This window comes from Lissotriton vulgaris, chromosome 9, assembly GCF_964263255.1.
Source record: "Lissotriton vulgaris chromosome 9, aLisVul1.2, whole genome shotgun sequence".
Taxonomy (NCBI): domain Eukaryota; kingdom Metazoa; phylum Chordata; class Amphibia; order Caudata; family Salamandridae; genus Lissotriton; species Lissotriton vulgaris.
The window spans coordinates 8,179,055-8,192,569 of NC_141697.1; the positions used below are offsets into that span (position 1 = coordinate 8,179,055).

Consider the following 13,515-nt stretch of genomic DNA (forward strand, 5'->3'; position numbering starts at 1 on the left):
GGATGAAAGAGACATGAGGTGGAGGGGCAGGGAGCATGCAGTGGTGGATGAAACTAAAGAGACGTGAGGTGGAGGAGCTGGGAGCGTGCAGTGGTGAATGAAAGAGACATGAGGTGGAGGGGCTGGGAGCGTGCAGCAGTGATGAAAGAGACATGAGGTGGAGGGGCTGGGAGCGTGCAGTGGTGGATGAAAGAGACGTGAGGTGGAGGGGCTGGGAGCTTGCGGTGGTGGATGAAAGAGAAGTAAGGCGGACGGGGCGGGGAGCGTGCGGTGGTGGATGAAAGATATGAGGTGGAGGTGCTGGGAGCGTGTGGCGGTGGATGAAAGAGACATGAAGTTGAGGGGCTGAGAGAGTGCATCGGTGGATGACTTGAGGTGGGTGGCTGGGGCGTGCAGTGGTGGAAGAAAGAGACGTGAGGTGGAGAGGCTGGGGCGTGCAGTGGTTGATGAAAGAGACGTGAGGTGGAGAGGCTGGGGCGTGCAGTGGTGGATGAAAGAGACATGAGGTGGATGGGCTGGGAGCGTGCAGCCAATTGCGATTCCTTAAATGCAATGTAGGAAGCACCCAAGTTGTGTGAATTTTGTCTTAAGGAATCGCAAATTACCACCAACTTGAGGTTGGTGGTAATTTGCAATTTCTTTGAAAAATGCAATTTCTTTGCATTTTTCAAAGTGCCATGTGGTGCACATACATGTCCTTAGTGCATGTATGTGTGCCACATTTGCACACATGTTTATTTCAGGGGTGCAAAAGGGTGTCCTATTGACAACCTTGCACCTTTGAAATTGCATTCTCAATTTGCGATTCTCTAATTGAGAATCGCAAATTGAGAATGTCTTCCCATTCATTCCTATGGGCCTTACAGCCCATAGGAATTAATGAGAAGGTATTCCTTATTTGCAAATCTCAATTTGCGATTCTCAAATAAGGAATAAGTGGGATTCGCAAAAAATGTTGCTAATCCTACCTACATTGCGTTTTGCGATTCTCTAATTGCTATTCTCTAGAAATCGCAATCTGAGAATCACAAAACACAAATTACCTACATATGGCCCTTAGTCTTTTGCCCTTTTTGTGACTTTTTGCCTTCTGTGCCACTCGTTTCCTCCTGTACTCTTGTGACCTTTTTGCCATTTTTGTGACCTTTCTGCCCTCTGTGCCCCTCAATTGTTGTGCCCTTTTGACTTCTGTTTCCTTAGTGGCCTCTAATCTCCCCCGCCGCTGCATCCCCTGCAGCTCTCCCCCCCTATTGCCCATTTGCTGCCCCCGCCTCCCGCCTCCCACCACCCGCCTCCTAGCTGCTCCTCACTCCCACCTCCCCATACATGCCAGCCGCTGCGCGGTCATGCAGCTGGCACGCGAAAAGCCTGTCTGCTCCTGTCTTCGCCTGGACCGCGCCCAGTGCCAGAACCCCTGGCCCATGGCCGCACCCGCCATGACGATCGCCACCACTACGACGCCAGCACTCTGCAGGCTCTTAACCCCGGATGGACCCACAACTGCTTCAATGCCGCCCCGAAACGCACACACAGTCCCTTCACCTGCCGGAACTGCAGCTACACCAGCCACAGAGCAGACGAACCACCCACCAAGAAAGACCTCAAACACGTCCGATGCATACTATTGAACACCCGCTCCGCACGCAAACACGCCATCGAGCTCTGGGACCTGCTCAACACAACCTCCCCAGATGTCGCCTTACTGACAGAGACCTGGTTGAACAACTCCTCCGCAACCGACATCGCCATAGCCATCCCAGACTGCTACAAGATCACCTGCAGAGACCGCACCAACAGAGTCAGAGGAGGAATCGCCATGATCCACAAGAACAGCATCAGGGTCTCGACTAGCACCGATGACGCTCTCAGCACCACCGAACACATGCATTTCCAGATCCACACAGACCCCAACCCCACCCTCAGAGGCACCCTTGTCTACCGACCCCCTGGGCCCCGCCCCCAGTTCAGCGACTCCATTTCGGACTTCATCAGCACGAACGCCATGCCCTCCACTGACTACATCCTCCTCGGAGACCTGAACTTTCACCTTGAGAACAACAACGACAACAACTCCACAACCCTGATCGATAACCTCGCCAACCTCGGACTGAGACAACTCGTCACAATGCCCACCTACTCCGTCGCCTACACGCTCAACCCCGTCTTCTCCTCAAGCCCGCACGTCTCCAGCAGCCACAGCACCGAACTCCTCTTGACCAACCACCGCTGCATCCACTTTACCTTCCAGAAACCCACCACACACCACCGCACCCAACAGATCCCCCGCCGCCGCTGGAGCAAAATCGCCGAAGACCAACTACATGCAAACCTCGCTCTCAGCCCACCCACCGAACCCTCAAACACCGGCGTCGCTGCCCACAACCTCAGACGCTGGATCGAGGACTGCGCCAACACCCTCGCCCCGCTGAAGAAACCCCCTCCACAGAGACACCTGCAAGAGGGCCAACTGATTCACCACAGAACTCCTAGATTCCAATCAAGCCTGCCGGAAACTAGAGAAGAAATGGCACAGTGAACAAACTCCGGACAGCCACGCAGCACACAAGGCCGCCGTCCGCAACCACCACCACCTCATCAGGGCTGCCAAGAAGACCTCCTATAAATACTGCCTCGACAACAACGCACACGACAGCAAGCAGCTCTTCAACATCGTGAAGGAACTCTCCAACCCCAGATCCAACACCAACGACATCCCACCGTCACAAGCCCTGTGCGACTCTCTCGCCACCTTCTTCCACCGCAAGAAAGCCGACATCCACGACAGCTTCAACACCTAGACAGCCCCAACAGACAGCAGCACAACAGACCCTCCGCACACCTTCGACCACGTCCCCTTGCTAGCCTGGACCAGCGTGAGGTTCGATGGCACCATCAAGACCATGAGCACAATCCACTACGGCTCTCCGTCAGACCCATTCCCGCACCACGTCTTCAACAAAGCAAGCAGCTCCATCGCACCCCACAGACGCAACGTAATCAATCTCTCCCTTGAGACCGCGACCTTCCTAGAGAGCTGGAAACACACCGAGATCAACGCCCTACTAAAAAAACCCAAGGCAGACCCAAGAGACCTCAAGAACTTCCGACCCATCTCTCTGCTCCTCTTCCCGGCCAAGGTCAGTGAGAAAATCATTAACAGACAGCTAACCCGATACCTCGAAGAGAACAGAAGCCTGGACCCTTCCCAGTCAGGGTTCCGCAGCATCCACAGCACCGAGACTGCCCATCATCGCCGCCACCGATGACATCAGGACCATGCTACACAACGGGGAGACTGCAGCACTCATCCTCCTAGACCTCTCTGCCGCCTTTGACACTGTCTGCCACGCACACTACGCACACGCCTCCACACCGCAGAGATCCGAGAAAAGGCTCTGGAATGGACCACCTCCTTCCTCTCCAGCAGAACCCAGAGCGTCTGCCTCCCCCCGTTCTGTTCCGAAGCCTCCAAAATCATCTGCGGCGTACCCCAAGGATCCTCCTTCAGTCCGACACTGTTCGACATTTACATGACCCCGCTTGCACAAGTCGCCCAACAGTACGACCTCAACATAATCTCCTACGCTGATGACAATCAATGGATCCTCTCCCTCACCAAGGACCCCATCACCGCCAAAGCCAACCTCCATGAAGGAATGAAGGCCGTTGCCGACTGGATGAAGATCAGCCGTCTGAAGCTGAACTCGGACAAGACGGAGATCCTCATCCTTGTCTCCAACCCGTCAGCCTGGGACGACTCCTGGTGGCCAACGGCACTGGGGGCAGCCCGACCCCCACCGACCAGGCACGCAACCTGGGAATCATTCTCGACTCAACGCTCTCAATGACCAAGCAAGTCAACGCCGTCTCCTCCTCCTGCTTCAACACCCTCCGCATGCTCCGCAAGATCTACAGATGGATCCCAACAGATACACAAAAGGCAGTCACCCAGGCTCTCGTCAGCAGCAGACTCGACTACAGAAACGCCCTTTACGCAGGGGTCCCGACCAAGCTCATCAATCGACTAAAACGCATCCGAAACACCTCAGCACGACTGATCCTCGATGTACCACGACACGGCCACATCACCCCCACCTTAGAAACCTGCACTGGCTCCCCGTCAACAAGAGGATATCCTTCAAGCTCCTCATTCACGCACACAAGGCACTCCACAAGACCGGCCCAGCCTACCTCAACAGACGGCTCTCCTTCTACACCCCCAACCGCCAGCTACGCTCCGCCGACCTCTCACTCGGCACCGTCCCGCAAATCCGAAGAACAAACACCGGTGGGAGATCCTACTCCCACCTCACCGCCAAGACATGGAACACCCTCCCACTGAGCATACGACAGACTCAAGACGTGCTGACCTTCAGGAGGCCACTAAAGACCTGGCTGTTCGATCAGTAGCACCCCCCACATCCCCCCCCCCCCAGCGCCTTGAGACCATCTAGGTATGTAGTGCGCTTAACAAATGACTGATTGATTGATTACACATTAAGCTCTACTCGCACCTACTTCTTCAGGTCGAGGCTTCCAATCTTCTTATGCAGCGTCTCTGCCGCCAACCGGAAGTCAGCGTTGGCTCTTCGGACCCCATCTGGGAATCAGGAAACGAGAACCAGTCAGTGAGGTGCCTGTGTTCGCGTGTACATGACTATATGCATGTCTGAGTCTGGAAATATGTGTATGTAGGTGTCTGTCAGTGGGTTCATGTGTGTGCATGTGTCCATGAGTGGCCTCGTGTGACATGAGTCAGTCAATGTGGCACTGTGTTTGCGTCAGCAAGTGTGCATCCATGTGTGACATGCACTCTGCATCCTCACTGCTGCAGTATAGTATCAAGAAAGAGGGTTAACCCAATAAAGTCACTGAGACCTGGGTGTCTAGCGTTAAGAAGAGGGGGTCCCAGTAAGGAGAAAGTGTTTATTTAGAGACAATTCAAAATAAAGCAATTGAGAAAGTAAATGCATCTATAATGTTTTATTCACATTATAGGAGAAGGTAATCAAAACCAATTTAACAAATGACAGTTGTATTAGTGCCCCTGGGGGTAGGGAGGACGTGCAGTCGTGAGGATAGTGTAAGGAGGGATAGTGATAATAAAAACACGTATTCATCAAACAGTAGTATTAGTTCAATGTCTGATAGGCAGTAGAATGATCATAAATCAACATAAACGTTCACAAAGCACATGCCTCAATGTCCATACTGTGCAGAAATTATGGGTAGGAGGAGGCTGTGTAAAAGGGTGAAGAAGTCGACGTTTCGACCCAAGCAGAGCAGGTATCAGTGAAATCCTTGCATGAGGGTCTTCATCAGGACGAGAGGGGTAACGGGGCAAACAACCTAAGTTTAGATAAATATATTGGGTCAATGTACCATATTTAAAGATGACCACATCGCACTTATTATGAGGGTAGACGATATTTGATGAGCATACCTGAATAAATCAGAGTTGTATAAGATTCAGTTGAAGAATCGACAATGAGCATTCAATCCTGGGAAAAATCAATAGAGTGCCCATTAAAATAATAATCAATTGCTGGTCGTGTTCATATGAAGGGCTAACAAAAGTATTAGACTTACTTGGAAAGTAACGTTATCCCAAAGGGATAAGGTGAAAACGATCCGGGCACTGGACTGGGGGGGACAGCTTTACGTATCTAAATAAAGGGAACATTATTCAGAGGGTGGGGTCGACCAAACTGACATTGCTCAAGGTGGGAAAATGAGAAAACAGGTCGGCAAGGCTTACCGAATTAAGTAGAGTTAATGTGTCCCCAGATGTAGGATTGCGTCCGATTAAATCAGGATAAATATCCTACCAGAAGGAAGATAGGAGAGGGGCGTCAATATTAGAGACTACTCGAATTAGAAGTGTAATAGTGCGCGCCAATATCGGAAGGCGATATCTGGCAGGCTTACCGGTCAGTTCGTAATTCAGTACAGATCAAGCGTCTCTCTCGGCTTCCTCGAGGAGAACGCCGGGCTTCCTGGTGCCGAGTTTGTCATAGCAACCAGAGGTCACGTGACAATGGAAATTGAAAAAAGACTCAGGAAGTAGGACGATATGTTGATTTCTTCTTAAAACCTCTGGCAGAGTCTACACCCACATACTTACGGGACACTCTACAAACCATCTGTCTGGTTGAGAATTTACCATTTAACCCGTTGACACAATTGATGGCCACCTGTGATGTGGTATCCCTGTATACCTGCATTCCGCAAGAAGAAGCACTAGCAGTCATTACAAGATACTTGGACTCACGACCGGCACCCATGCAAGTTCCAACTGAATTCATCACAGCACTTCTTAGAATTGCTATGACGAAAAACTTCTTCGTGTTCAAAAATTAATTTTTCTTACAAATCAAAGGTGTGGCAATGGGGGCTCCTTTTGCCCCGGACGTAGCCATCCTATACATGGCATCCTTCGAAGACAACAATATATTGAATATTCGAAATCCTTTTCAAGACCATCTTAATGTGTGGGTTCGCTATATAGACGACATCTTGATTATCTGGAATGGTGATTTGACCACATTTACTGCATTTTACGACTGGCTGAACCAACAATCACCCCATTTACAATTTACTATCAAATCTGATAACCAAAAAATAGATTTCTTGGACATTACCATCTACCATCATCAAGGTCAACTCTTAACCACCCTCTATAGAAAACCATCCGAGAGGAACTCCCTACTTCAATACAGCAGCCACCACCCCCGTGCACTAAAGGATAATTTGCCATTTGGGCAGTTTCTGCGTATTCGCAGGAACTGTTCCACTAAGGAACATTACTTCCAACAATCAGAAGACCTGTTGGATCGCCTAACAGCACGTGGATATCCTAAAAGACTGGTCACGAAGGCACGAAAAAGAGCCTGGTTCTACCCTTGTGATGAACTCCTGAAAGGAAAGGACTCCACCACCAACCAAGGGAATCGCATTGTGTGCGTCACCACTTTCTCAACCAAGAGTAACCTAATCAAAAAAATCGTCAACCGCCATTGGCAATTGATCTCAGACGACATTGAACACCCTGACAACCCTCTTCATGCTTTCAGAAAATCTAAGAGTGTCAAAGACTATGTTGTACGCTCTCTCCTTCCCACCAAGGAAGCACCTTCTATTAGGTCACTGTGGAATCTTCAACCCGTAGTGGGTCACTTCAAATGCGGTCAATGCAAAGCTTGTAATAGCACTATACAGACCAATGGGTTCCAACACAACCAGAACAAGATCCAGCTTAAAGCTCTAACTAACTGTAACACCTCCATGGTGATATATGCCATCGTTTGCCCATGCAATCTCATTTATATAGGCCAAACCCAACAAAAGATAAAACAACGCATCCTACAACACATGAGCAGAATAAGGTGCAAAGTGGTAGGGGCCCACCTTGTAGATCACTTTAAATCAGCTGCACATCCACCGGAGAGCCTAAAATGGGTTGTGATTGAGAGAGCCACCTTAGGTCCTAGGGGTGGTAATGTCTCTACTATACTGAACATCAGAGAACTCAAATGGATGTTCTTTTTCAATTCTATCCAACTAGGATTAAATGAACACGATAGCTCTTTCTCTCAACTTGCTACTCTACCCTGAACACTGTATATCTAGTTCTAAGTCTTTACCTGACTCGGTTTACTGTATCTTTGTTAGACGCAGAGTCCACGATAAACTGATACTGCCTTTACCGTCATGTGATAGGTACGCAGTTTGTGTTGTGCCTTGTAATTCGGATGTACAAACATATTATGCTCATAATTTTTGAATGCTGTTGCTCTCCTATGGCATATCTCGATTTGTATTCTGTTTTGCTAACACATGCAATATCTATACTGCCTTGACCATCATGTGAGAGGTCCGCAGTGCAACTGCTCGTGTTGGTTTGTCAATACCTTGGAACGAATTGCCATGAACTCTTTGCCCCTTATGTGAGGTAGGGTCCTCACATGCTCCCTTGTTACTGCCTTGACCATCATGTGATAGGTCCGCAGTGTAACTGCTCATCTCGGCGTATCCATAAGTTGGACCGTTCTGTCATGTCTTTTACCTCCTCATATGAGAGAAGGATCTTACTTGCATAAGCACTTTTTCATAAGTTTGTCTCTCTAACCAGTAATCCTGTGTGATTAAATTGATCCTGGCCCAATCGGGATAATTTAAATACCCAATCTAACCCAGGGATACACCGCAATTATGGGCGTATTCCTTCGACCGATTTTTAATTTTTAATTAATACCTCCCACTCATTATGCGTGGTCTAAGGCATCGAGCGTCATTTTAAACATTTCAGCTTATTTTCCAAATCCACTTTTGTGACCGAGTTGCTCTGACAACGGACTACTTCCTGAGTCTTTTTTCAATTTCCATTGTCACGTGACCTCTGGTTGCTATGACAAACTCGGCACCAGGAAGCCCGACGTTCTCCTCGAGGAAGCCGAGAGAGACGCTTGATCTGTACTGAATTACGAACTGACCGGTAAGCCTGCCAGATATCGCCTTCTGATATTGGCGCGCACTATTACACTTCTAATTCGAGTAGTCTCTAATATTGACGCCCCTCTCCTATCTTCCTTCTGGTAGGATATTTATCCTGATTTAATCGGACGCAATCCTACATCTGGGGACACATTAACTCTACTTAATTCGGTAAGCCTCGCCGACCTGTTTTCTCATTTTCCCACCTTGAGCAATGTCAGTTTGGTCAACACCCCCCTCTGAATAATGTTCCCTTTATTTAGATACGTAAAGCTGTCCCCCCCAGTCCAGTGCCCGGATCGTTTTCACCTTATCCCTTTGGGATAACGTTACTTTCCAAGTAAGTCTAATACTTTTGTTAGCCCTTCATATGAACACGACCAGCAATTGATTATTATTTTAATGGGCACTCTATTGATTTTTCCCAGGATTGAATGCTCATTGTCGATTCTTCAACTGAATCTTATACAACTCTGATTTATTCAGGTATGCTCATCAAATATCGTCTACCCTCATAATAAGTGCGATGTGGTCATCTTTAAATATGGTACATTGACCCAATATATTTATCTAAACTTAGGTTGTTTGCCCCGTTACCCCTCTCGTCCTGATGAAGACCCTCATGCAAGGATTTCACTGATACCTGCTCTGCTTGGGTCGAAACGTCGACTTCTTCACCCTTTTACACAGCCTCCTCCTACCCATAATTTCTGCACAGTATGGACATTGAGGCATGTGCTTTGTGAACGTTTATGTTGATTTATGATCATTCTACTGCCTATCAGACATTGAACTAATACTACTGTTTGATGAATACGTGTTTTTATTATCACTATCCCTCCTTACACTATCCTCACGACTGCACGTCCTCCCTACCCCCAGGGTCACTAATACAACTGTCATTTGTTAAATTGGTTTTGATTACCTTCTCCTATAACGTGAATAAAACATTATAGATGCATTTACTTTCTCAAATGCTTTATTTTGAATTGTCTCTAAATAAACACTTTCTCCTTACTGGGACCCCCTCTTCTCACTGCTGCAGTGAGCGCAGAATGGAACCTGCACACCTACAACAGTGAGCCAAGGGTACTCTCTGTACCCTCCCTACAGCTGTGAGCTAACTGTGATACCTGCAACTGAACCCTCCCCCCCAGCAGTGAGCCAAGAGAGACAACTTGCATTGGAGGCGAGAGGGAAAGGCAGTTGGAAAGCTCCTGCTATGATGTGTGCAGCAGGTGCAGTGACACATGGGCCCATTGTGTTTTTGGGGGCTGAAGCTCCCCAATTATGGATGTTTTGTATTATTGACCCAAGGTGCAGAGAGTCGGGCCTTATTCTAGAGGGTGGGCCCACAGAAACATGAGCCTGGGCCCTCACAGTGAATCTGCCTCCGATGTACAACGATAAAAAATGTTCTGATATCTGGTGATTTATGATCCTGCTGGAGAGCAATCATTTGTCTGTGGGTAATTTATGAATGCAGATAAACTGAATGTTATGTGGATACCTCAGTGGGTTACTGCCTCTGTCCCAGAGATCCGGTGTTACTTGCAGTTCAGAAGTTACAATCCTAGGATAGGACAGTGACCTCTGACCTGTTATCAAAGAGCTGCACACAAACTTAGCTTTTTTGTGTTGTTATGTTGTTAGAACTTCTCAGGTCTTTCATTATTCTAAAGCTGCTAAAATGATTTTGTTTGGGCAGTTATACATTTTTAGCAGTAAAGCCAGCCCCCAACCACTGGAGTACCCTTTAAATCCTGAGACTTCTCCAGCCAAAACCTCATAAAAGAATTCAATTACAGGACCGGAGGCTTCGTATTATGCTTTCGCCTTCATTTATTGCTACACACAGCAGCCAATGAAATGTAGTATTGCATGTAAAAAAACGACATTTCCCATGATGCAAACAACACATCACATCCTGTCATAGCCCATAAGAGCCAGTCAATCCCGGATATCTTCCTCTTTCTTTGCTGCTCATGCAGCCAGTTAAGTGTTTTTATTTCTTGTCTTACACTTACAGGCTGATGTGGTTATCTGCACGCCGCTTGAGCGTTTCATGTTACGCATTGTTGCGCTTGTTATTGCTGTGATTTGCTCTTGTTTGCCTTGCAGCTTGCCTGTATTTCTATCTCGGCCAGCCAAGACACCCTGCTGTCATCGGGGGTGTGCACACGCCTTGCCGGTGCATCCCTGCGGGGACGGATGTGTTTTGACTAGCGCGAGCATCCCGCTACGGTCTTTACTGCCCCGCGTCTCTCCCGCTAGGTCGGGAAGTGCGCGCTGCTCTCTCCTCTGTCAGCGGAGATCCCTGGCACATTTTGCCCGCTTGGCGGGTCCTTTCATTACAGCGGCCGCTGCGGGCCATATTCAGTGTCATTTAAATCCTCGGTACCGTCCCGCCGACGGCAGGCTCAATTTGCATATTTTAAAGCGCAGAGGCCCCCCTCATTGGCCAGAAGCGCTGGGAGCGAGCACTTTCACTTTTCCCCTGAGTTTCGATGTGCATAGCCCAATTGGGCTGGTTTTTGGTAGGATTGGGCTACGCACATCGCTACTGCCCGATCTTTAGCTGTTTTATTCCCATTCCAGCTAGGATTCTTTCCTGAGCAGAACCCCTACACCTGACAAGCTGCAAAAATGCTGGGCCTGGAGGGAGCACACCTCCTGTCTACCTTTTTACTGCTCTTTTTGCTCCACCTACGCCGTGAGGGCTGCAAGAACTTTGGTTACAGCTTTGCTGAGGAGCTAGGTACCTGGTGATTTTCCTTGTGCTGTGGTTTGGCTCCCCCTTATACTCCGCTCAATATTACCTCATGAGCAAATCTATTTACAAGTTTGATACTACCATGGAGGATTGGGTTACCTATGAGGGGGATGACGCTGTGTATGAGGAGGAAGTGGTTAATCTTGTATTGTATTGTATTGTATTGTATTGTATATTGGATTTATATAGCGCTTATCACCCAGGGGTCTCTAAGCGCTTGCCTTGGGAACCGGTCCTGGCTTTTCCCTGTGAGATAGCCCCTACAGGGCATCCCCAAGGTGAAAGCCAGGCATCCCGCCGCGGGGGGCCGTTGTGGAGATTAAGCAAGCTTAATGCCCAGAGTTGCAGAGTGTGAACCCATTATTAGGTCAGGCACCGAAGCGAGAATTATCGAGTCTGTGGACATTTGAGCTCAAGACCCTGCCGCGTCGGGAATTGAACCCTGGTCTTTCCATAGAAGATAATATTGTTGAGGCCCTGGACGCCTCGTTCCCGGACTCCGTCAATAAGGCCGTGGAGAAGACAGTCCCGGGAACTGTACAACAAGCACTGGCAACTGCTTTAAAACCTATCACTAAACAGTTAGAAAAATTCACCAAGCGCTATGGTTTCATTACTCCTGCTGTCCCTAAGAAGGACGGGGCAACCTCTGGTTCTGAAGCTGAGTCCTGGCCTCATTCCTATACCTTGTTCTCACTGCCTGCCACTGACTCCAGTAAGTCCAAGGCTCCGGACACTGATACCGATACGTACACTACCTCTACAGACAGCCCTGACGAGTCTCCTCCTAGAAAGAAGACTAAGAAGTCCAAGAATGTGGAACCTTCGCAACCTTTGTCCACCCCCTTTACCTTCAATCCGGCCGACATTGTTCACTCGAGGTCTTCCGATTGGCTTCCAGCGCCGGAGGTTGCTGCATATTTGCATGACAACCTCCGCAAACGTTTTGACAAGGAGGTAAGGAATAGACTCCGGTCAGAGTGCCCTAGGTGGGATATCTCCGATAAAGTCGCAGAAACCCCTGACATAGACTCCAGCATGTTGACCTTTCTAAAAAAGTTCACCAAGGACCCTAAGAAGGGCATTGATCGTGGCTGCCAGGACAAACTCTTGGATGTTGTGGGTCCCCTGGCAAAAATCTTGGAAATGGCCTTAGAGGTGCAGGAATCAGGTACTGCAATGGACCCGCATGTCTTGGTGGGTTGGACCCAGAGGGCGATATGCCTCTTGGGTAATGCTAATTGCAGCATATCCACAGAGCTCAGGAAGTCCCTCCTTATGAGGATGGATTCCAACCTCACCGAGCTAGCAGCGGCGGAACAAGGCCCTCTGGCGGACAGCAACTTTTTCGGTGAGCCTTTTGTAAAAGACGTGGCTAAGTATGTGGGCACCTTCACAACTCTCGATAAAGCCCAGTGAGGGATCAAGAGAGTGTTTCAGGCTGGTGTTTTTAACAGGGCCGGACAAGGCAGGGGACGCTCGTTTGGCTGCCAAGTTTCCCAAGACCCTCAGAGAGGTGACTTTGGCTGAGGCAGAGGCGATTGGGATTCCACCCATGGGGGAACGTTCTACCCTACCAGGCAACGTTTCAACAAGAGACCTTTCAACAGGGGAGCATATCGTGATGGCTTCCAGCCCTCAGGATCTTCAGGTGAGTGCTCCAGACACCTTCCTACTACCTTTTTGGGGGTTGTATTCGATACTTCTTTCACAATTGGGCTCACTTGTCTCAGGATGCCTGATATTAGAAAATGTTCAGGGTTTTCATCTACATATCTTTCAGGTCCTCTCTCAGAGCAGACAGCCCAGGCAGCTGTCTTTTTCCCAAACAGAATGCAATTTTATAGATTCAGAAATCGAAGAATTGCTGCAGAAACATGCGATAGCACCTTGCGGCAAGGGCCCTCACGGTTTCTGCAGCAATATTTTTCTGGTTCAGAAGAGAGGCGGATGTTACAGATTGGTACTCAACTTACAAGACTTCAATCATTACATGGTCTACAAGCATTTCAAGATGGAGGGCATCCATCTCTTGGCGGACCTTCTGAAACAGGGGGACTGGATGGTCCGTCTGGATTTGAAGGACGCCTACCTATCAGTTCTAATATTTCCTCCACATCGGAGATTTCTGAAGTTCCATTGGAGAGACCGGCGGTACGAATATTTGGTCCTTCCTTTTGGACTTTCCTCAGCACATTGTTTTTTCACCAAAGTGTTGAAGCCAGTGGTAGCCTACCTCAGAGAGCAGG

At 48.8% G+C, this 13,515-nt stretch overlaps 1 protein-coding gene across 1 annotated transcript in view; it reads right to left on the bottom strand.

The window, feature by feature from the left end:
- Positions 1-13,515, bottom strand: part of LOC147689525 (glutamate carboxypeptidase 2-like) — a 442,929-nt gene that overhangs the window by 88,475 nt on the left and 340,939 nt on the right. The window contains exon 16 of the mRNA XM_086936914.1: positions 4,519-4,600. Coding sequence (XP_086793040.1) covers positions 4,519-4,600 — 82 coding nt within the window. The remainder of the gene's footprint in view (positions 1-4,518; positions 4,601-13,515) is intronic.